Source organism: Sitophilus oryzae, unplaced genomic scaffold (assembly GCF_002938485.1).
Source record: "Sitophilus oryzae breed Bouriz unplaced genomic scaffold, Soryzae_2.0 scaffold_1514_pilon_pilon, whole genome shotgun sequence".
NCBI lineage: Eukaryota > Metazoa > Arthropoda > Insecta > Coleoptera > Curculionidae > Sitophilus > Sitophilus oryzae.
The window spans coordinates 759,962-781,724 of record NW_022146186.1 but is presented as its reverse complement, the minus strand read 5'-3'; the positions used below and the strand labels follow the sequence as shown (position 1 = coordinate 781,724).

Here is a 21,763-nt window from a genome sequence, read left to right as displayed (position 1 = left end):
AGTAGGTTTATCGAAAAATTGTAATTGAGACCTTTTTTGTAGAGCGTTCAATTCTGTACAAGAATTTGTGATTGTCATGACTGCGAGAGAACAAGATCGAGAGAAAAAGAAGTATTTGCAAAAAGTGGCAAATTCCCATGTAATTTAAATGGGAATTAATCGTCTTTGAGGCAAGGTTTATTGTGAATATTAAGGGCTTACAATGGTCTGTTATTTTTTTTAGACAATAAACTAAAACTTTAGAGGGCGTTTAAACTTTTTGAAAGAAAATTGATGAAATTTTCCAATAATTTCTTGTTTTTAAAGTATTATTAATTAGAATTATATTTAGAATGTATTCTTGTATTATACATATTCGTTTTTTGATAAATTCTTGCTAATAACGACTACAAATTATTAGTTATTATAATAGGTAATTTCTAGGTAACTCATAATTTATTTATTCTAATGGATATAATTATAAAAAAAATTACATAAAAATTAACACAGATAAAACAAAATAATTTGTATATGCTTAAAAATATTTTATTTATTAAAAGCGTAAATCTATTATAATTTTTAACAACTATTTAATCGAAAGTATTGTTATTATCTATATAAATACATACATAAGATAAGAATATACATGACCAGTTTAAAAATTGTATATTGTCTAAAATTAGAAAAATAAAATCATATCTACAAAACTTTTTATTTAAAAAAGAACAAATTCTCGTTTTATAAAAATAAAGTTCATTTATAATAAAAAAGCATTAAACAGAAAAATTATAATAGTTAATTTTTAAGTAACTTATCATTAATAACTAAAATTAAAAACTACAAGAAAATTAACACAAATAAAAGAAATAATACGTAGAAACTTAAAAACATTTTATTTATTAAAATTGCAAGTCTATTATAATTTTCAACAATAATTTTATTGTCGTTTTCTATTTAAATACATATATTAAAGTAAAAGTAAAAATATGCATAAACAGTCAAAAATTGTATAATCTCTACAATTAATTAAAAAATAATAATGCAAAAAATTAATAGACAATTAATTTAAAAAAAATAGACAATTAATTAAAAAACATAAGACAAAAAAATCACTAATAATAAATGGTACATCAAATGATAAAAAACTGTCTTTGAATCACTGGCCATCTTTTATCACAAAACCATTCTTTTAACTGTGATATAACTCTCTCTCTCTCTCTCTCTCTCTCTCTCTCTAACAGATCAAACACAATAATTAAACATACTTTTTCAACTTTCTCAAAAATATCCTGCGTAAAAATGTCTCCCTAAAGTGCCTTTTAGAATCCAGTTTTTTGACTTCGTTTTTCATGTTTTCCTTCAGTTTTTTTAATTTCTCTTCTTCCGGCTTAGCCTCTTTCTTCTTCTTCAGTTCTGCCAACAATGTCCCTCTTGGTGGCTGTTGTACTTTTGTTGATGGCTTTTTTCTTTTGTGATCATGTTTCCCAATTTGTTTGATTTCTTTCTTCTTGTTGACTACCAATTTCGTACGACAACAACAACTCTCCTCAGCACATATCCATACATGACCTCCATTGGTTTTTTTATACAAAAAACTATACCTATAATCTTGGTAAAGAACTTTCCTCCTCATTTTTATACCGTAGAGAACTTTAACTTAATGTGAACTTAACTTAAGAGCTCTAAATTCCTTTGCTGGCAAAGGCGATAGAGTAAGTGACACCGTAAGGTGTTGTGACACCTATTTATTGATATCTGCTCTTAAGGCGGGGCTAGGAAATTAATTATGGGGAGGGGGAGTTATTACAACCCTTAAATCCCACCCTCTATGACCAAGATGCTTACAGACTGAATCTTTGTACTTCGTTAGACATATTTTTAATATATTACTATTTATTAATCAGTGTTTTAAACTTTCTTGAAAGAAAATTTATGAGATTATCCAGTGATTTCTTATTTTCGGTGGGTATTATTAATATATATATAAGAATTATACACAGTATATCCCCGAATTGTCTTTACAAGAGGAAAAACTTTTTTATTATTGGCATTATGAGAAAAATTCCTTCTTTATTTTTATACTAAGAATATAATATAAAAATTAATCATTTGTAATGGTGATGATAAAGCAAAGCAAGAATTTCCATTAACATACAAACTGGATAAAATTTTCTCACATTTATGTCAGCATGAGAAAAAACAATATGGCGATATTATTATATAACTTGGTAATATTTGAGGGGTAGTTTCATCTCGTTGGAATTTGACTGAAAAAAATCCGTTTGTCAAAAATAAGCTTTTTACGTCAAGAAGTTTAAGCAGAATCGTGCATGGTTAATCAATTACCCAACTTTTTGGAACACCTTGTATGATTTTTTAAAAAAAATTCAAAATATGTCAAAAAACAAAATAAATTATGCGTGTCCAAGGGTTTTTCCGAAAGACTAACCGTTTTTTAAATAACAAATATTGTAATATTTGAGGGGCGTTTTCACCCTCTTGGAATTTGAGATTCGAAAAACCCCTCCTTATCGAACCTCTACACTCCACAGTCCATCCGTTTGCCAAAAATCAGTTTTAAACGTCAAGCAGTTTAAGCAGAATCGTGATTACTCAATGGTCATATTTTATGTAACACCCTGTATAATTTTTTTAAAAATCTTAAAATATGTAAAACAACAAAATAAAATATACGTGTTCAAGAGTGTTTCCGAAAAACTCACCGGTTTTTAAATAAAAAATATTCTAATATTTGAGGGGTGGTTTCACCCCCTTAGAATTCGAGTTTCGAAAAATCCCTTTTTATCGAACCTCTACACCCTAAAGTCAATCCGTTTTCCAAAAATCTGCTTTTTACGTCAAGCGCTTTAAGCAGAATCGTGATTAATCAATGACCAGATTTTTCGAAATTTTAAAAAAAAATTTAAAAAATCTTAAAATATGTAAAAAAAAGAAAATAAAATGTACGTGTTTAAGCGTTTTTTCGGAAACTTATATACTTATAAAAATGTTATTGTACATAAATTCTTTGTCCTTAAAGTTAGGTAACAAAAAAAATGGCAGACCCCCGACTATAAGTAAAATGAAAAAAGAACATAAAGGTTTTACTAGTCTATTAAGTATTAAAGAACATCTTTTATAATGACAAATAATGCAGTTAGGTAGAGGAACCATAAAGAAATATTTAATAATTACCATAATATATTTTTTGCATGCCTGAATAGAAGTTTGCATATTTTTATGGGGGTCAATAAAGATTTCTCAACGTATTAAAAAAATATTAGGTTGGAGGCAGGTATGTATTTATTGCTTTTTTTAAAGCTATGATGTCTATAAATTAAAAGATTTTATTTTACTTAAAAACTACAATCTGATTTACTAAAGATTATTGTCTTAAGTATTTCACGCTATTTGGTAATTTTGGTAGTTCGTGAAATCAGGAGTCCAAATCCGATTCTAATAATTCTAATTGCGGGAGGCAAATGCAGTTTTACCATGGCTAGTTTTATTTTTGTACTACTAACTTTAAAAGGAAACACAAAATATACGTAACTAGCGTGTACCCGCTACCTTCGTTCGCGTCGAATTAATCATTTGTTTAATTTTTTTTCATTAATCATCATAAAGCAAAGCAAGAATTTCCGTAGTTTCATCTCGTTGGAATTTGACTTTCGAAAAATCCGTTTTCCAAAAATAAGCTTTTTACGTCAAGCATTTTTTATTTTTTATTTTTTATATTGCAAAATAACAAAAAATAAAAAAAATACGTCAAGCAGTTTAAGCAGAATCGTGCTTAACCAATTATCCAAACACCCTGTATGATTTTTTAAAAAATATCAAATTATGTAAAAAACAAAATAAATTATGCGTGTCCAAAGCGTTTTTCCGAAAGACTAACCGTTTTTTAAATAACAAATATTGTAATATTTGAGGGGCGTTTTCACCCTCTTGGAATTTGAGATTCGAGAAACCCCTCCTTATTGAACCTCTACACTCCACAGTCAATCCGTTTGCCAAAAATCAGTTTTAAACGTCAAGCAGTTTATGCAGAATCGTGCTTACTCAATGGTCATATTTTATGAAACACCCATATAATTTTTTAAAAAATCTTAAAATATGTAAAACAACAAAATAAAATATACGTGTTTAAGAGTTTTTCCGAAAAACTCACCGGTTTTTAAATAAAAAATATTCTAATATTTGAGGGGTGGTTTCACCCCCTTAGAATTCGAGTTTCGAAAAATCCTTTCTTATCGAACCTCTACACTCTAAAGTCAATCCGTTTTCCAAAAATCAGCGTTTAACGTCAAGCGCTTTAAGCAGGATCGTGATTAATCAATGACCAGATTTTTCGAAACACCCTGTATACATTTTTAAAAAATCTTAAAATATGTAAAAAAAGAAAATAAAATATACGTGTTTAAGCGTTTTTTCGGAAACTTGACCGTTTTTTAAATAAAAAACATTGTAATATTGGAGGGGTGGTTTTCATCCTCGTGGAACCGGAATTTCGAAAAATCCCTTCTTATCGAATCTCTACACCCTAGAATCAACCTGGATGCCAAAATTGAGCTTCTTACGTTGAGTGGTTTGAACAGGATCGTGATTAATCAGTGAGTAAGTCACTTAAGTAATTTATATATTAGTATAGATTACACAAACCAAAATGCAAACACGCAAATATATCTCACTTTCCAGAACGCTTCTTATTTGACACAAACAATAACGATAGTAATATTTAAGCTTCATTGAGAACCTCGCAATTAGTGGAATAAATTATATTTCGTAAAATATATACGAAAAGAAAAAAAGAACAAAACATATACACTTTGATCTTTACTGCGGTTCTTGGCTGCAAATTGGGGCTTTGGGCTCCCGTTTGCTCCTTTTTTTTCCATCATTTATTTTCGTTTCTTCATCAATTTTCTTTATTTTTTTTTGCATCTCCTGGGTTGCACACGGTGCCTCGTTGCATCGTTTGCTTCCTGGTTTTTTGTGATTTGGGATCGGTTTCTTCGCTTCCTGAATCCTTACCGTACTGATGAAGCCTGAAGGCAGTTACATTAGTGTGCACTGGTGTAGGTGTGATTGTGTGGGTGTGTGAGTGTGCATATATATAATTGAATAATGTCGATTCGTCATGAGAAATTGAATCATGTGATTCGATTCACTAAAAATAATCGTAATGCCTATCTCTAGCACAGACGAAACATTAGTTAAGTCCTCTTTTTCTTTTGCAGATTTCGAGTGGTGTCAACCAGGGTGTTTTGAACGTGTCTCCCGAGAAAATCCAAGCCATCGACATGGACACGATCAATTCGCCAATCAAGTACTCGTTCGTCAGTGGCAGCCCGGAAACTTTTTCCGAATATTTTAAGATTAATCCGGATACAGGGGCGGTGCACCAAATTAAAGCGGTGGAGTCGTCGATTACCAAGAAATTTAGCATTATTATAAAGGTAAACAGTTTTATTGTTTTTATTTTATTTACAAGAAATAGAAACAGAAGAAGAAAAAAGTATATTTAACTTTGCTTATTTTTAATAGAATCCTATGATATATATCATGGCAAATAAACTTTTAGTCACGTTATTGAGCTTGACCGGTACAGCGTTGCCCACTTTTGCATATTTTCATTTAATGAAAATATTTTAGGAAACAAAAATAAATTAATTATAAATATACATATTAACAGTTATTATTTACATCAAGAAAACTCACCTCCTTAACAGCACTTAAGGGAAATGAAGGGCCATTACTACCGCTTTCCCGTTCAAAATATTCTAATAAGGTTGCGATAAGTTTTTTGCAACGACTATTAAGCTATCTTGTACACTTCGTACTAAAAGAGGTTCTAAAAAGAACAATGTTCGATTGCAAGGTTGTAAAGTTTTTAGTTCGTTACGTCTTTGTATATGATATATGATGTCTGGCGTATCATCACCGGGGAGTGATAACGTCCTTCCCTCTCGTTCAGGCCGAATAATTTATTTGACGCGCTTGGCGTAATTTTTACGTTCTCTAGTCTGCAACCCTTTTATGGTTTCACTGCTCTGTGGAGGCGCTGTCAACATCGCTCCAAGGCTTCCCTCTCCGCGTTTAACTTTGGGTTTGGCCTCGGCCATCTCAACAGTCCCTGATTAGAGAAATTGCAATTATTTAAATCTTGCTGTATAATTTGAATCAGCTGCTATTTCGAGGCACAGGTAAAGATGAGATATTATCTTTATTAGATTCGTTATTATTATTGAATATTTTTAGGGTAGAGTTTTGGATTGGCTCACCTCAACTCGTATTTGGTGTTTGCTGACACGTTGGTTTTATTTTGTCCTCCAGATTGTTAAATGGAAGAAAGGACAGTTTCTTTGTTTGTTATTGAACCCTCGGAGGTATTTCGAGGTACGTTTATTTTGTTTATTAGACCTTGTTTGGTTTTAAACAAGAGTTTCGTGTTTTTAGGGTCTTATGGTTGGATGTCCAAGGTGCAGGTGTCCCATATATATGTATTGATTCCAAGGTTATGGTCCAAGTTGCGGACATTATCTTTTGGTTGGATGTCCAAATTACGGACATTATTTTATGGTTGGATGTCCAAGGTACGGACATTATCCAAGGCCCTACTAGTGTTCCACGGTACGGGTAGTGTTCCTATGTACAGATGTCTTGTGGACGAGTGTCCTATGTAGGGATGGTTTATCCTATGTACAGAGTGCCCCAGCGTGGATGTGGCGTAGGCCCCATGCTGCTTTGTTTCTGTTTTTAAGCCTTGTTCACGTAGACGCGAATCGCCAAGAGATGCGAGCCCACCTCACGCTGCTACTCTTAAAAACAGGAACAAAGCAGCACGGGGCCTACGTCACATCCACGCTGGAGCACTCTGTACATAGGATAAACCATCCCTACATGGGACACTCGTCGACAGGACATCTGTACATAGGAACACTACCCGTACCTTGGAACACTACTAGGACCTTGGATAATGTCCGTACCTTGAACATCCAACCAAAAGATAATGTCCGTAACTTGGACCATAACCTTGGAATCAATATATATATGGGACACCTGCCCATACCTCGGACATCCAACCATAAGACCCTAAAAAGAATTTTGAAGAAACTCTTGTTTAAAACCAAACAAGGTCTAATAAACAAAATAAACCTACCTCGAAATACCTCCGAGGGCTCAATAATAAACAAAGAAACTCTGCTTTCTTCCATTTAACATTCTGGAGGACAAAATAAAACCAACGTGTCAGCAAACACCAAATATGAGTTGAGGTGGGCCAATCCAAAACTCTACCCTAAAAATATTCAATAATAATAACGAATCTAATAAAGATAATATCTCATCTTTACCTGTGCCCCAAAATAACAGCTGATTCAAATTATACAGCAAGATTTAAGTAATTGCAATTTCTCTAATCAGGGACTGTTCAGATGGCCGAGGCCAAACCCAAATTGAAGTTAAACGCGGAGAGGGAAACCTTGCAGCGATGTTGACAGCGCTTCCACAGAGCAGTGAAACCATAACAGAGTTGCAGACTAGAGAACGTAAAAATTACGCCAAGCGCATCAAATAAATTATTCGCCCGGAACGAGAGGGAAGGACGTTATCACTCCCCGGTAATGATACGCCAGACATCATATATCATATACAAAGACATGTAACGAACTAAAAACGTTACAAGGTCTGCTAGTAAACATTTTTAAGCTTAAAGTATCATACAATTCATATAAATCAAAAACTCGTTGATGTTTATTAGATTCAAAGAATTATTGATTTATTTTTAATGAAATATATAACTTTTCTATTGTTTAACAGGCTCAAGAAGTCTCAGAGGCGAAAAGATCAACGACAGCAAAACTGTTCATCACTGTCAAGCCTGTCGATGCTCATCCGCCTGAAATAGTTCTTTCCGCTAGAGAAGGTTACGTAAAAGAAAATTCTCCAATAGGAGAAGAAGTGTTTGATGGTAATGGCAAGCCGTTAGTTGTGACAGTTGAAGACAAAGATTTTGTAAGTAATAATACCACAATACACCAGAACACTTTGCTTTAACACTGGCTAGGATCTAGTACCAATAGGTTTTTTCGGAAGCCTGAATCGCCCTGTATAAATATAATAAATAATTGTTTATTTATTGTAGAGTGCCAACGATCCCAAACCACAATACACCTTTGAACTAACCAGTCCGTATTTCATTGTGGATAAAAACGGATACTTGGTGGTCAACGAGAACAATCTGGATAGAGATCCCCCCAATCCAGGAAAATTCAAATTCCAAATTGTCGCAAGAGAAAAGAACGGAGTGGCAGCTAGTGCCCCTGCCTCCGTCACTGTCAATTTGCTGGACGTCAATGACAATGCTCCTGTATTGCCTATTATTCCACCCGTATCAGTACCAGCAGGTAAGCCAGATAATTTTTCAGGTCTTTTATTTAATTTTACAATCTTATTAAGCACTCCATGTTCTCTTGAATTTTAAACTACACCGTTTAAAAATCATTTATACTCAATATAAAAATATATTACAACCTTCTTAGGGCCAACAGGCAGTAAGCGCCGTTGCAAAAAATAAAAAAGAGTACGGGCTAGGTAAATGACGTCTACGGCTTGACCTCGCCAAAATTATCATCCATTTTCATTCTCCAGCTGTCTTTGACACCGTTTTTTTTTCGACCGTACGGTATTATAGTAATCAAATTAAAAATATAACACATTTTTTTAAAGAAAATAATGAAACTAAAAGAAATAATAGTTATTTTTTATACAAGAAGATAAAATGGTATTTTATCGTCGAAAAGATTAGAAAATGAATGAATTTCGGGAGACGATAATGCAATTTTATCGTCGTGTATAAAACAATATTTTTTCCATAGCGAGTTACGTTTTAAAAAATATTCAGAAATTATTATTTCAAGGAATTTATTACGAGTAAAAAAAAATATTGTACTGGATTTGGCGTTGATTTCTATGTAATTTGACAAATAAAAATAAATAAAGCTGTCTCTTTAGTTGTCAGTTTTGAGTCAATATTTTTTAATTCTCTTTCGTGTCGATTGCTGATTGAATTGGAGCCAGAAATGGCTCAAAACGAAATAAGTAAATTACCAACAGATATTCAGGCTGAGGCGACAAAAGCAATATCCAAACTACTTCCATTTAAATCCCGAATAACTTATGAAAAGAAAAACAAAAATTTTCAAAAACGGAAGCAATTAAAAAACGTGCGAGAAGAAATAAAGTTTTTAACCTATCCTCGCTGTTAAAGTATCATTTAATCCACCCTTGCGGTTAAAGTACTATTTTATCTACTATTTTTGATAGATATATAAGGCACCAAAGATTTCTAAAATATGTTTATTCTTGAATAAATTTCTTAGGTGATGTGAAAAGAAAAGTTACCACAATCCATGCTACTGACAACGACGAAGACGAAAATGCAGAAATCAAGTACTCGATTTACCATGTTTCCAATAATGGAAACAATAAGTTTTCCATTGATGAAAATACTGGAGTTATTACTACCATCGGAAAACTAAATGCCGGAGATCAGTACAGTTTAACAGTGCAAGCTACAGATTCAGGTAATGTATCAAGAGATATAATAATAATAATAATAATAATGGAATAGAATTCGTAAAGCCTCTTAAGCATAAGAGGTTCAGCACGCCAAAATTGAACAATTGATCTTATGGTTTTAGTTATTATAATTTTTGTATTTTTAATTTTACAGGTGGTCTTTATAGCCAAGCCATAGTCGAAGTCACAGTGAGTCCAGGACCAAATACAGAAGCTCCGGTTTTCGAACAAGCAGTCTACGACATCGAAGTCAGTGAGGGTGCTACAATAAACTCCACGGTTGCCACACTTTTAGTAAGTTCTTCTTTCACTTTATAGCCAATATTTACATATCAAACTAAAACTGAAAACTATTATTGGTAATGATTCTAATAATGTAATCATTATAAAGAAAGAGATATCGACTATCTACTGTTTTGCATTTAATTATTGTAATGGATTGAATGAAAGTATGTTTTTTATTGACAGGCTGTTGATCCTGAAGGAGATCCCGTACTATATTCAATTGTTTCTGGAAACGATTTAAGACAATTCGCCATTGGCTCTAGATCAGGAGTAATATCCATTATTCGAATGCTAGACAGAGAAGATTTGAACAGATACCAATTGGTAAGTTATTAAACGTTATGCTCGCTGCGTTTAATGCTCGTTTCTGTTAGATAGTTGTACACCGTATAAAATATCTGCAATCACTCTTTACAAACAACCATAGAAATAAATATTCATTCTTTTTTCAGATTACTTCAGAAATCTGGCACTATTTCTTCTGAACTCATCTGAATAAAGCAATGAATATGTAATTCTATTTCGGATTTTGCGATTTGCGTTGTTTGTAATCGTACTTTAAGGTGTAAAGCTTTGTTCTAAAACTATGCAGCGTCACGGGCTACACGCCATAGAACCAATAAAATTTGGACTAAATTCAAACAGCTGTCAATTTTGACGTTAATTACTAAACAACGGTACTAAACTAACAACTATGATTCTTTCTGACACCGAGATTTAATAAGAAAAAATTATTGTATAAGTAACTGTGGAAATTAAAGATCCAACCCTAGATGCAACATGTTTCGAAAACGCTTAATTGGGTGGTTGGAAATTTTGACGCAAAATCCGGCAATATTGCATAAAAGAAATGTATCTACCCAAATGTTTTTCTATTTTTAATACATTTGATTTTTCATTAAGCTGTCTTGCCATCACTGTCTTACACGTTAAAATCTAGACCCGCTTCTACGATGACCAAATCTGTGTAACACAATATATTTTTAAATTCTAATATCTCGTAGACCAGGAGAGATTTGCTTTAGTAGTAGCCAAGAAACCACGAATTAGTGATGAAATAAAATCGAGTAATGAGTCCTCACTACCCAAGCAGCATTTGGACGTCGGGACAACGTTGTGTCACGCGACCAAACGTCGGGGCGCTACGTCGGCACAACCTCGTGCCAACCCTAGTCTGCACTAGTTTGGAGAATAATTTTTGGGTCGAAACGACGTTGGATACCGACATTGGCTAGAAGCCTAATTTAGTACAAACTGCAACGTTGTTTAAAATCCTAATTCACAGAAATACAAAACTAATATGGCGTCTAAGTCGCGTTTTATCCTAAATTGGGATAATTATAGTAAAAATATTATTTTTATGATTTAGGTAGAGACATATGTCAGATGGCAGTGAAGGAAGACAAAACAAAAGTATTTAAATGTGGAGGATGTTTGAAGATCATAATTATTGAAACACTTTAACCGACTCTGTAACTCGTTACCCAAGGCAAAAAAGTTAAACGCAAACAACTTTATTGATAAATGTATTGTTTCTACTTTGAAAAATACTAATGGGCCTTAAAATTAAAGAAGTTTTAAAAATTTTCTTGAATTTTTTTTTTAGTAAAATGAGAATAATTTATTCGCAGTCGAAAAAATTGTTTCCGCGTAATATTTAGGGTCAAATATTTCAAGTTAATGTATTCAAAAAGCAGGAATTGCTATTTTAGGAACGAAACATTTTCTTATTTAACAACATGGCGGTTTTCACTTTGTTGTTTTGGGAGATTAAGATGGAGTAGTTCGAGTAGTCGCATACTGGACTAATAAAGTCGCAGTTCGGCCTTAACAGGTAGTATACTAGTCGCAAGATTGCCTAATTTAGTCATCCTAGAATCTAGCTTGTGCCGCCTTCTATAATCTAAATAAACGAGGGAGTGGATAAACTATCGGTAATATATGTCGATGTACCTATATTTAAATTTAGTTTTATATGTACCTTTCTTATGTCCAATTTTAATGAAGTTTTTTTTATAAAACAAAAACAGCACTGAACTGTCTGACTGAACAGAACAATGAAGTGAAAATTTAAGATTTAAGGTTATGGTTCAATACAGTTGCAAAAAGGTAGTGACTCGACGTCCTACCAACGTAAGAATACGGAAATCTAAACAACGTTGGAATTAGTAAAACAGACGACGTTTGCATAACGTTGGAATAGGTCCTGAAACTGACGTCGGAAAACTCTATATTGTCCAACGTTGTAACTACGTTGTCCGAATCACCTAAAGATCACTTAAGCAAAAAAGGTTACAAGACAACGTTTATTCGACGTCGCAGAAGCTTCTACTTTGCTGTAGCACTAGTCCAACGTCGGCACAACGTTATAAAAACGTTTAAATTTATTTTAATACCCATGGTAGGGAGCTAACTATTTTTTGTAACTAATCCAACGTTGTGTTTAGTAAACATGTGGTCGCAAGTCGTGAAAATGCTACTTGAGATATTCTTGTGTGCAATAGGTTGGGAAACATTTATTTTGTATGTTCTCCATTTGTTAAGTCTCATTCAGAACCTCGAACTTAGTGAAATAAATTAGTGGTTTCAATTAGCAGAGAAGTTTGCTCCTCTAATTTCAAACTAGCATTCAGAGCTTCAAAATTAGTGGTAGTAATTTTACAGCTTCACTCAGAACCTCGACATTAGTGGTTTTAATTAGCGTAGAAGTTTGTTCCTTTAATTTTAATGTAACCATTCAGAACGTCAATTAGTGGTAGACATTTTCAATTACTTGATTCACTGAATCATTGAATTCACTTGAAAATTTGCGAAAAATATCATTTTGGCCTTTGATTATCTTCCGTCAAGAGAAATTGTGGTTAAAAATCAGAAATCACTAGTCAAAAGTTGATTGTTTTATAAGCTAAATATTAGGCTTTTTCTCTGGATACAACTGACTAATGCAAGCTGTTGCTAGGATATCCTATTAATTTTAATTGTGTTTTTTAGACATTGTGGATGATCGTAAACTAAAAAGTATAAAGTGTAATTGAAACCACTAATTTATTCCACTAATTGCGGGGTTTTGAGTGAAGCTTAAAGTATAATAATTATACTTTAAAGAAATTAGTGGTTTCGATTATTAAAACCACTAATTTGGAGGTTCTGAATGAAGTTTTACACAGAATATAGTGTCTGTTACCCAATTAGTTGCATAAATAAGTACTTTATTTTGTAGATTTCTCTTCCAGTGACAAAAAAACACAGACTTTTTAACAAACTATTAACGATGATAGTACAAAATGCTTGTATTGTTCTTTTACAGATGATAAAAGCGGAGGATACCGGCAAACTGTCCAGCACCGCCACCGTCAACATCAAAGTGACCGACATCAACGATAAGAACCCGGAGTTCGAGGGCGATCCCTACTTGTTCCGCGTCAGAGAGGGCCTGGAAAAAACGTCAGTCGGTTTCGTGAAGGCCGTGGACGCGGACGAGGGCATCAACGCCAGGATAACCTACTCTATTCCCACGGGACTACCGTTCAACATCGACAACGAGACGGGGGAGATCAGGACGAATCGGCCGCTGGATTACGAGACGCAAAAAGTAAGTGAATTTTTATTTAATAGCAGTAATTTGAAAAAAAAGACTATCGAAGGTGTCTAATATTATTTTTACACTCTCCAAAAAATCCTTTATGAGTATTTCGCCACTGCACTGCAAGAAAATCTACAAAATAAAATAGTTATTTTTTGTAAACACGTCTGGCGTTAAACCTAAACGGACACCGCTTGTCAGAAGTTATGTTTACAGTTATACAAATTTGCCTAACAAAGAGAAAAATATTTAACGTTTCGGAAAGTTTCTCTCTTTCCGTCGTCGGAAGCAAAAAAAATTACAAAGAATAAGAAAAAAACTATTTAAAATATTTAAATTCAGCTATTCGAGAACACTTTACTTTTTTAAAACAACGTAATAAGTTAGAATAATTATATTTCTTTCCTAACTAAGTGGTTTTATCGCTAAATTTAACTAAAGCTAAGTACAACACAAATCTTAAATACGTGGACTATTGTAACGACAAATACATCGTAAAAGACTATTTTGATAGCATTCTGAACGAGGATTCAAGTTAAACTTTTTAGAAAATAATTTAAAGAAAAAATGAACCTGCTCAGATGCTTGTTCCGAGTAAAATCCTAGAGCTCTATGATTTGCTTTTATAAACTCTGGCACAAGATGCAGAATTGCATGAATCGTTCCATATTGTACAATGCAAAAAAATGCACAATCATCTGCCATCTGAAATTAATTCCATTTCATCCTTTCCTGCATTTCGCAGAGCCTTGAGATCATACTTACAGGAGAAAGCCTTTTACGCGGTTAACGATTTTTTTATTAATATCTAGGGTTCTAAATTTAACACACATTCACTAAATTTAAGAAATGATTTGTTTTCTATCCATTTAAATTTAGTATTGACATTATATACAGTTGTTTATTTACATGTATGTTTATATTTTATTTATATTTAATTAAATAAATTTTTGACAATGTACAATTTCTAGTAAAATCCCTAGAGCTCTATGATTTGCTTTTTATAAACTCTGGCACGAGATGCAGAATTGCATGAATCTTTGGAGTTATCTTAATACCTAAGTTGAGTATTTCCAATCTAAATTGTTCGATGTCATGTTCAAAATGTTTGTTTAGTGCTTGAACAAAACAACTCGAAACTACTTGATTGAATGCAGAAAACACTGCAATATATTTATTTCCTAAAAAAATGTTTAGGTTTTTGCTTGTCAAAACTTTGAATAGGATTCTTTACCGGGCGATATCGTCTTCAAAATATCCACTTTCTTTAAAAGTTGTCTGGCGTTATTTCCGTTACATTTTCCATAATGATCTAGTTTCAATCCCGCTTTTTTTTATCCATTTTGTTGCAACATTGGTATTCTCCAATTCAAGACAATCAAATAGTTTTTGAACCACACCTAACAAAAGGTGAAGCTCAGGAGGGGGAATATACTTTAAGACAAGTGTTTCTTCGTCGCCAATGATTAAAGGTATGTTTATACAGTTTTCTAAAAAATAATTGCCCTTTTTTATATGGTTCATTGAACAACAGTTTAAAAAATACAAAAAAATATATCAAACAAAAACGCTTACTAAAATCTTTGGCTTTTGTTATATTTCCTCCAGATTGTTCCCATAAATTTATATTTTCTGTAATACTTTTTATAGTTCTGAATGGTCGTTTAATTTCCATTTCCTTTACATTTACATCATACCATGGGCAAGTGTGAGTGGATGAATTTGACTGAAGACCAAGGAGAATCATAATAAGCTTAAAGTCGGCGGCAAAAGTATAGGAACAAATTCCACATATGGACTGCAGATCTAACGTCTCAAAGAGGCTTTTAATGTTAGCATAAGATTCAGACAACTTTGGTCCTAAGCCAATTATGAATAGTTTATTAATTCCAGCACTTTTATATTTCTTGAAATATTCGAGATCATTTTCAGGGAGCACAAACTTTAAGTGATCCACCACCACTATCAATGCCAATTTTTACATGAAAATCTTCAGATAATTCTCTAATTTCCAAAATATATGATAGAAGACCAGATAAATCTGAGCAGTATACAAAAATTAATATTAACTGAATTAACATTTTTCCTTTAAATTATTTTCTAAAAAGTTTAACTTGAATTCTCGTTCAGAATGCTACCAAAATAGTCTTTTACGATGTATTTGTTGTTATAATAGTCCACGTATTTAAGATTTGTGTTGTACTTAGCTTTAGATAAATTTAGCGATAAAACCACTTAGTTAGGGAAGAATTATAATTATTCTAACTTATTAGTTAACATTTTTATGCAAAATAAAACATATAGCTGTAATATGATTTTTTTGACAAATTATTGTTTCAGTTTTTAGTCTCAAAATTCAAAGTCACGGTACGTCACTGGATCTATGGAAATGATTTGTTCGATGATTTTGAACGCATTATGGCCATTAAAAAATTACTAATTTTGGAATTTATATATTTTTTATTTTGAATCATATAAAAACCGAACAGTGTATACTTGAGTATTACACATGTTTTCTCTAATATCGTTAGTTTTGTTATCGTTATGAATGTTTATTAAAACCAGGACTGTATCGTTAGTCTTTAACGTTTTTTTCATTAATATGACTTTTCGACAATGGTCACCAAAACCATCTCGTCATATTAAAAAAATACATCAAAAAGTAATGATAATTGCAAAAACTGCGAATTGATCGTGATCAATTCATTTCGCTCTTAAAAATTAACCGAAGCGTATTGCAATATGTAATGCGAATATGTATTGCCATGAATCAAAAAACAAAATGCTCAGGAGTCATGGTTCTGTCCATAAAACTATATTTTAGGAAAATTTACAAACGAAATTATTGCACAGAGTGTTTAAAAGTTAGGGTAAAAAAATATCCTCGATAAACCCTGTATAATATGCCAAATACTAAAGTTTATAAAAAGTTGAGTTTACGAATAAAGGGTGATATAATTATATACAGTTTGCTGAAAAAATCATGAAAATAGGGCTAAAAATAACAAAAATATAACACTTTAAATTTGACTATATCTGAGTGTATAATCAAGTCGATATTATTATATTGTCAAGGTATATTAGTTTCTGTCAATTTTTAGATGTCATCTATTCGCATCTACCCTTGCTTTCGTGGTACAGACTTCACTGTATTTTTGTCACAATTCAAGAATATATGATTAGCACGTACTAATATCAAATCAACCTTTAAAATAAAAAGACTTAGGTTGACTGCAAGCGACGTTCCGTATTCCTGCTGTTAAAACATAACAGCTGATTTTTATAAATGGAAACCAGTTGTTGCTAGGATATTCTATTAATTCAATAGTGTTTTTTAGACATTGTGAATGATCGTAAACCACAATGTATGACGTGTAATTGAAACCGAGACCACTAATTGCGAGCTGAATGAAGCTTAATAATAGCAATATTTAAAAAAAATTAATGTCATTAACTGGGGGTCAGAGTGTTAAATAAGTACTCATTGATTCCTCATCAAAATTCACATCAGTACTTTTTAACCAGTAGTAGACTTAAAATAATTTTATTTTAAATCTATGGAAAGAAGCATTTTTGTTCTGATTTTGTTTTTGACTGTGTTTTTTGAACTGTAAAATTCACTTTTAAAGACTTTTTTCTCGTTCTAGGGATATCAGTTCGTGGTAACAGCAAAAGATGGCGCTCCTGATCCGAGAATCGCCACAGCGACTGTAGCGGTTGAAGTTGAAGATGTTGAAGATGAAGTCCCAGTTTTCAGAGACGAAAAATATGAGGCACTGATCCCGGAAAATATGGCTGATCATTACGTCACAACGGTCGAGGTTGGTACCTTAACAGATTTTTGAAAATTGGTTATTGTTGGAAATTATAAATTTAATTTTGAAATATACGGAAGTGGGGGGGGGACGTAGTACGAATATCATGACAGTTAATAATTGTCAGTTTTGGTTAACCGAGAGTTAGAAAAAAGGAATCTTAACCGATAGGATTTTTTGAACCGGTGATAGGATTTTTTGAAGATTTTAATTTTTACATAAAGGCACCTGCTTCATCTATCTTCGATGAAAGAATTCGATTTTTTTAATTTTGGCACTCTGTAGCTCAGAAAGCAAGTACTTTAGTTCCTATATTTGTATATACTTTCTTTCTTAAAAACAATTTAGGAATTACAACCTGAAATATTTTAGACTATTTACGAAACACCCTGTACGTTATCCTATTTTTCTAGGCTTTTGATCCGGATACCATCAAGAAAATAACCTACGTCATTCACCAAGGTCCAACGGACTTGTTCAGAATCGATGAGAAAACCGGCGCCATCTACACCACCAGGGGATTGGATTTCGAAAAGGATGACCGACACGTACTGATCATCGGCACTTTGGAAAACATGTCCAACGAGAAGAACAGTACGACAAAAGTTATCGTGGATGTGGAGGTTAGCTAGGAAATTTTATAAGTGTATTTAAGGAAGTTTGACTTAAATACTGTGTTTTTTGCAGGATCGAAATGATATACCTCCTGTTTTTACCATTATCCCACATCCGATTAGTTTAGAGGATGACGTAGCAATAGGAACGACAGTAACTACATTAGTGGCTACTGATTCGGATGGTACTGCTCCAGGAAATAAGGTAATAAGTAATGCACAATAAAAAAAAATTACGAAATTTCTCTGATATTTGTCTTTATTATGAATATTTAATCTGATCTCTTCCATACTTTATATATTTTTTCACATTTTTTAGCATTATTTCAATAAAAATATAAATTTCTCAAAGGCTTTGCAAATGCTACGGTTCAGAAAATCGGTTGCCAAAGTCGTACCACTAGGTTTGCTATATCGAATCTCTCATGTGAAATATTTCTAAAACATATCTACATATTCATACTTAAACTTATTAGAGTGGTTTTCAAGAATCACGTCAGGCTTCAACTTGTTAGTAAATATAATAAACTCATCTTCAGAACCATTATTTTTATCTTTTTTTCTCAACTACTACAAAGTTTGCGGGTCATTTTGTACCTCAAATCATCATCTCTTTAAACATTTATGTCTTTGATTCATTTAAAGCAATGGCTATACTTAACCAACACCCATACAGAGAAACTGTCTAGGCAACATCATTAAAAGTATTTAACGGTTTTTTTAGAAGTAAATTGATGTTTAACCATGTGATATATAAGAAAATCTCTTGTAGTTTGAGAAAAAAAAAACGTACTTCAATTACATTCCTTCAGGCCATACAAAATTACTTACCATAAAGAATCTTTGATGGAATTATTTCTACAAGTACTCGTGCTACTTGAAAAAAATCTTAGATATAGCTAGACAGACGTCTTAGGTATAGCAAGAGAGTCTAATAAGACAATTAGACTAAATATACCATAATATGCCTTAATCGGATATTGAAAAGGTACATTTTACGAACTGGTGACTTTCTCACCATCTATTGCGTAAATTAAATTTATATTATATATATTTACCTGTATTTCGTTTATTAGGTGAGATACGAAATCATTGGGCGTGGAAAGGCGATGAAATACTTCCAAATCGATCCAGACACCGGTACGCTGAAAGTAACGAACGATTTGAAGAAAGAAGTAGATACTGAGTATCAGGTAAGAAGATAATCAAGAACGTTGTCTATCAATTTAATTTTAAGATATATTATTTTTTCTGTCAATTTTTAGATGTCGTTTATCGGTTTCTATATTTTATTTTTCTTAATTCAAGAATGTATGATACTCACATACTAATATCAGATCAATCTCTAGATAAGAAGACTGAATGGAAGGAGTCTAATATTATTTATATATTCATGCATTAAGCAGAATCGACATCACCGCACCCATGGTTGACAATTTTATTTGACGTTTAAGTTGACACATTTGAAATTTTACTAACTGTACAACTGTACATGTCGGACTTTACTGATATTTAAAATAGATTATATATTCTACTACATATATATTTTCTGATTCTGATTGGGTCTGATTTTCCCTTCTAATACCGATCTCATGCCCTAAGTATTTATATATATGCACTTGTTCCAAAGGTATGTTATTAATGTTTAAATTTCCACTCAGTACTAGGTTTGTCATGTTGTATTGTGTCTTTGACAAGTTAATTTTCAAACCGACTTTTTCCGAAGCATCATTCAGCATATCCAGCATATTCTGTGCCTCCTGTATGTTGTCTGTTATTAAAATAATGTCATCTGCAAAACAGAGATGATTTATCAATTTGCCATCGATGTTAATTCCTGTTGAATCCCAGTTTATCATTTTTAACATACTTTCTAGCACAGCAACGAATAGTTTAGGGGACAGTGTGTCGCCTTGTCTTACCCCTCGATCGATATTGAATTTATCTGTGCATTGATTTGTCGATATTCTGACGTTTGCCGTGGCATTATCATATATATATATATATATATATATATATATATATATATATATATATATATATATATATATATATATATATATATATATATATATATATATATATATATATATATATATGTCTTATGATTGAGGAGTATCGATGATCGATGCGACTCTCACTTAGTGTCTCTAGAAGCTTCCGGTGGTCTACCGAATCGAAGGCCTTGTCGAAATCCACGAAGACAAGCATTAGTGGTCTATTATACTCAATGCATTTCTCGATAAGGATCTTGACTGTTAGAAGATGGTCATTTGTTCCGTAACCTGATCGGAAACCTGCTTGTTCGCTCGAAAGAAAAAAGTCTATTTTATTTGTCAAACGCTTGGTGAGTATTTTAGTAAATAATTTGTATACGTGGCTAAGAAGGCTAATGGGCCTATAGTTTTTAAGGTCTGTAACGTCACCTTTCTTGTGTACAATAATGATGGTTGCGTTGTTCCACTGTGATGGGGTTATTTCTTCTTCAATGCATTTTTAAATAGGACATTTAAAGCTTTGATGATTTCTGGTCCTCCTTCTTGGATTGACTCTATTACCAGTCCATCGTCGCCGGCAGCTCTATTGTTTTTCATATCTCTAAGGGCACTGATAATTTCTTCCTCGGTTATTTCTGGAATTTCTTCCGACCCCTGATTTATTACCTTTCGGATGTCGGTTCTGATCCCCTGCTGTTTTGATGTGTAAGTCTATGTTGGGTGTTACAGTCTATGTTGGGAGTTACACTCGGAAATAAAATACCCAATCATACCATACGAAATCGAACAGGAGTAAGAAAAAAAAATTAAAGTGTCAAAACGAATAACAATGTTAGGAAATAAATAAATAAATGTGGCAACTTGACATTTTTTACAGCAGAGCTACCACCTGAATCCTCAACATAAAATTTAAATTCCAGTTAGTTGTCCATGGTTGGCAACAATGAATTTAAAAATCGCGCCCTTGATTACGTAACTAAAAGTTTAATTGATATCAAATATAGCTATGACATCATGTAATTATTGAGTCAAAATGGTAGCCAAGTAAATTTAATGAAATATAAGGTTTATATTTCAACAGCACAACAACGAGAACTCGTTTAATAATTATATCGTTTTTTTTTAAATTATTCTTGTTTGTTAGGTTGATGTTCGAGCCTACGATTTAGGCGAGCCACAACTATCCTCCGTAATCACTGTTGAAGTATTTATTCAACACGTGGCAACAGTGGCTCCTGAAGTAGGACTTCGTTTTGCCGACACTTCCTATACCGTACAGTTACCAGAAAATGCCACAGTTGGAGAAAAAATCAAGACACTAACTATAGTCAATGCCAAAACGCACGGCACGAGTATTCCACTTAAATGTCAGATAATCAGTGGCAACAAAGAGGGTAAGTTTACAGTATATTTAATGAAAATTATTCTCCTTCGAAGAATCTATCAAAGTCAGCCTGAAGATTGTTGTTTTGTTTTCTTCGGTCATATGAACTTAAAGCAGAATTTCCCATACTTGTAGGGGTCAAGGCCTGTTACTTCTCTGTATATTATTTTATTTTATGTATAACACTACTTTGCTTTCAGCTCCATCTACATTTATGTACATACATTTGGGTATTTCTAATAATTCGTTGGCTTTTTCGTCAAATCTTGATTTACCGTTTAATAATAATATAGAATATTAAATTGTGATAAAAAATAATTAAGCAACTATAGGTCAACACAAAATCAAGGCCTGCTTCGATACAAAGATAAAAAACGTAATATTTCTCTCATTTATAGAAGTAAATACACATAACCTTATATCGTTAGAAAGGGTTAAACGCCAGCATTTTTATAAGTTTATAGCCAACTATGATTGCCATTTAAAAAAATATATTTTATATTATTTCTGACCAAAAGAGGAAG

At 32.5% G+C, this 21,763-nt stretch overlaps 1 protein-coding gene across 1 annotated transcript in view; it reads left to right on the top strand.

Moving 5' to 3' along the window:
• Positions 1 to 5,220: 5,220 nt before the first annotated feature.
• The window catches only part of LOC115878479 (cadherin-99C-like), a 33,678-nt gene continuing 17,135 nt past the window's right edge, over positions 5,221 to 21,763 (top strand). Inside the window, exons 1-12 of the mRNA XM_030894996.1 lie at positions 5,221 to 5,438; positions 7,801 to 7,995; positions 8,126 to 8,387; positions 9,363 to 9,566; positions 9,716 to 9,855; positions 10,030 to 10,170; positions 13,154 to 13,438; positions 17,077 to 17,250; positions 17,658 to 17,867; positions 17,932 to 18,063; positions 18,935 to 19,051; positions 21,000 to 21,249. Coding sequence (XP_030750856.1) covers positions 5,283 to 5,438; positions 7,801 to 7,995; positions 8,126 to 8,387; positions 9,363 to 9,566; positions 9,716 to 9,855; positions 10,030 to 10,170; positions 13,154 to 13,438; positions 17,077 to 17,250; positions 17,658 to 17,867; positions 17,932 to 18,063; positions 18,935 to 19,051; positions 21,000 to 21,249 — 2,266 coding nt within the window. The 5' untranslated portion in view covers positions 5,221 to 5,282. The remainder of the gene's footprint in view (positions 5,439 to 7,800; positions 7,996 to 8,125; positions 8,388 to 9,362; positions 9,567 to 9,715; positions 9,856 to 10,029; positions 10,171 to 13,153; positions 13,439 to 17,076; positions 17,251 to 17,657; positions 17,868 to 17,931; positions 18,064 to 18,934; positions 19,052 to 20,999; positions 21,250 to 21,763) is intronic.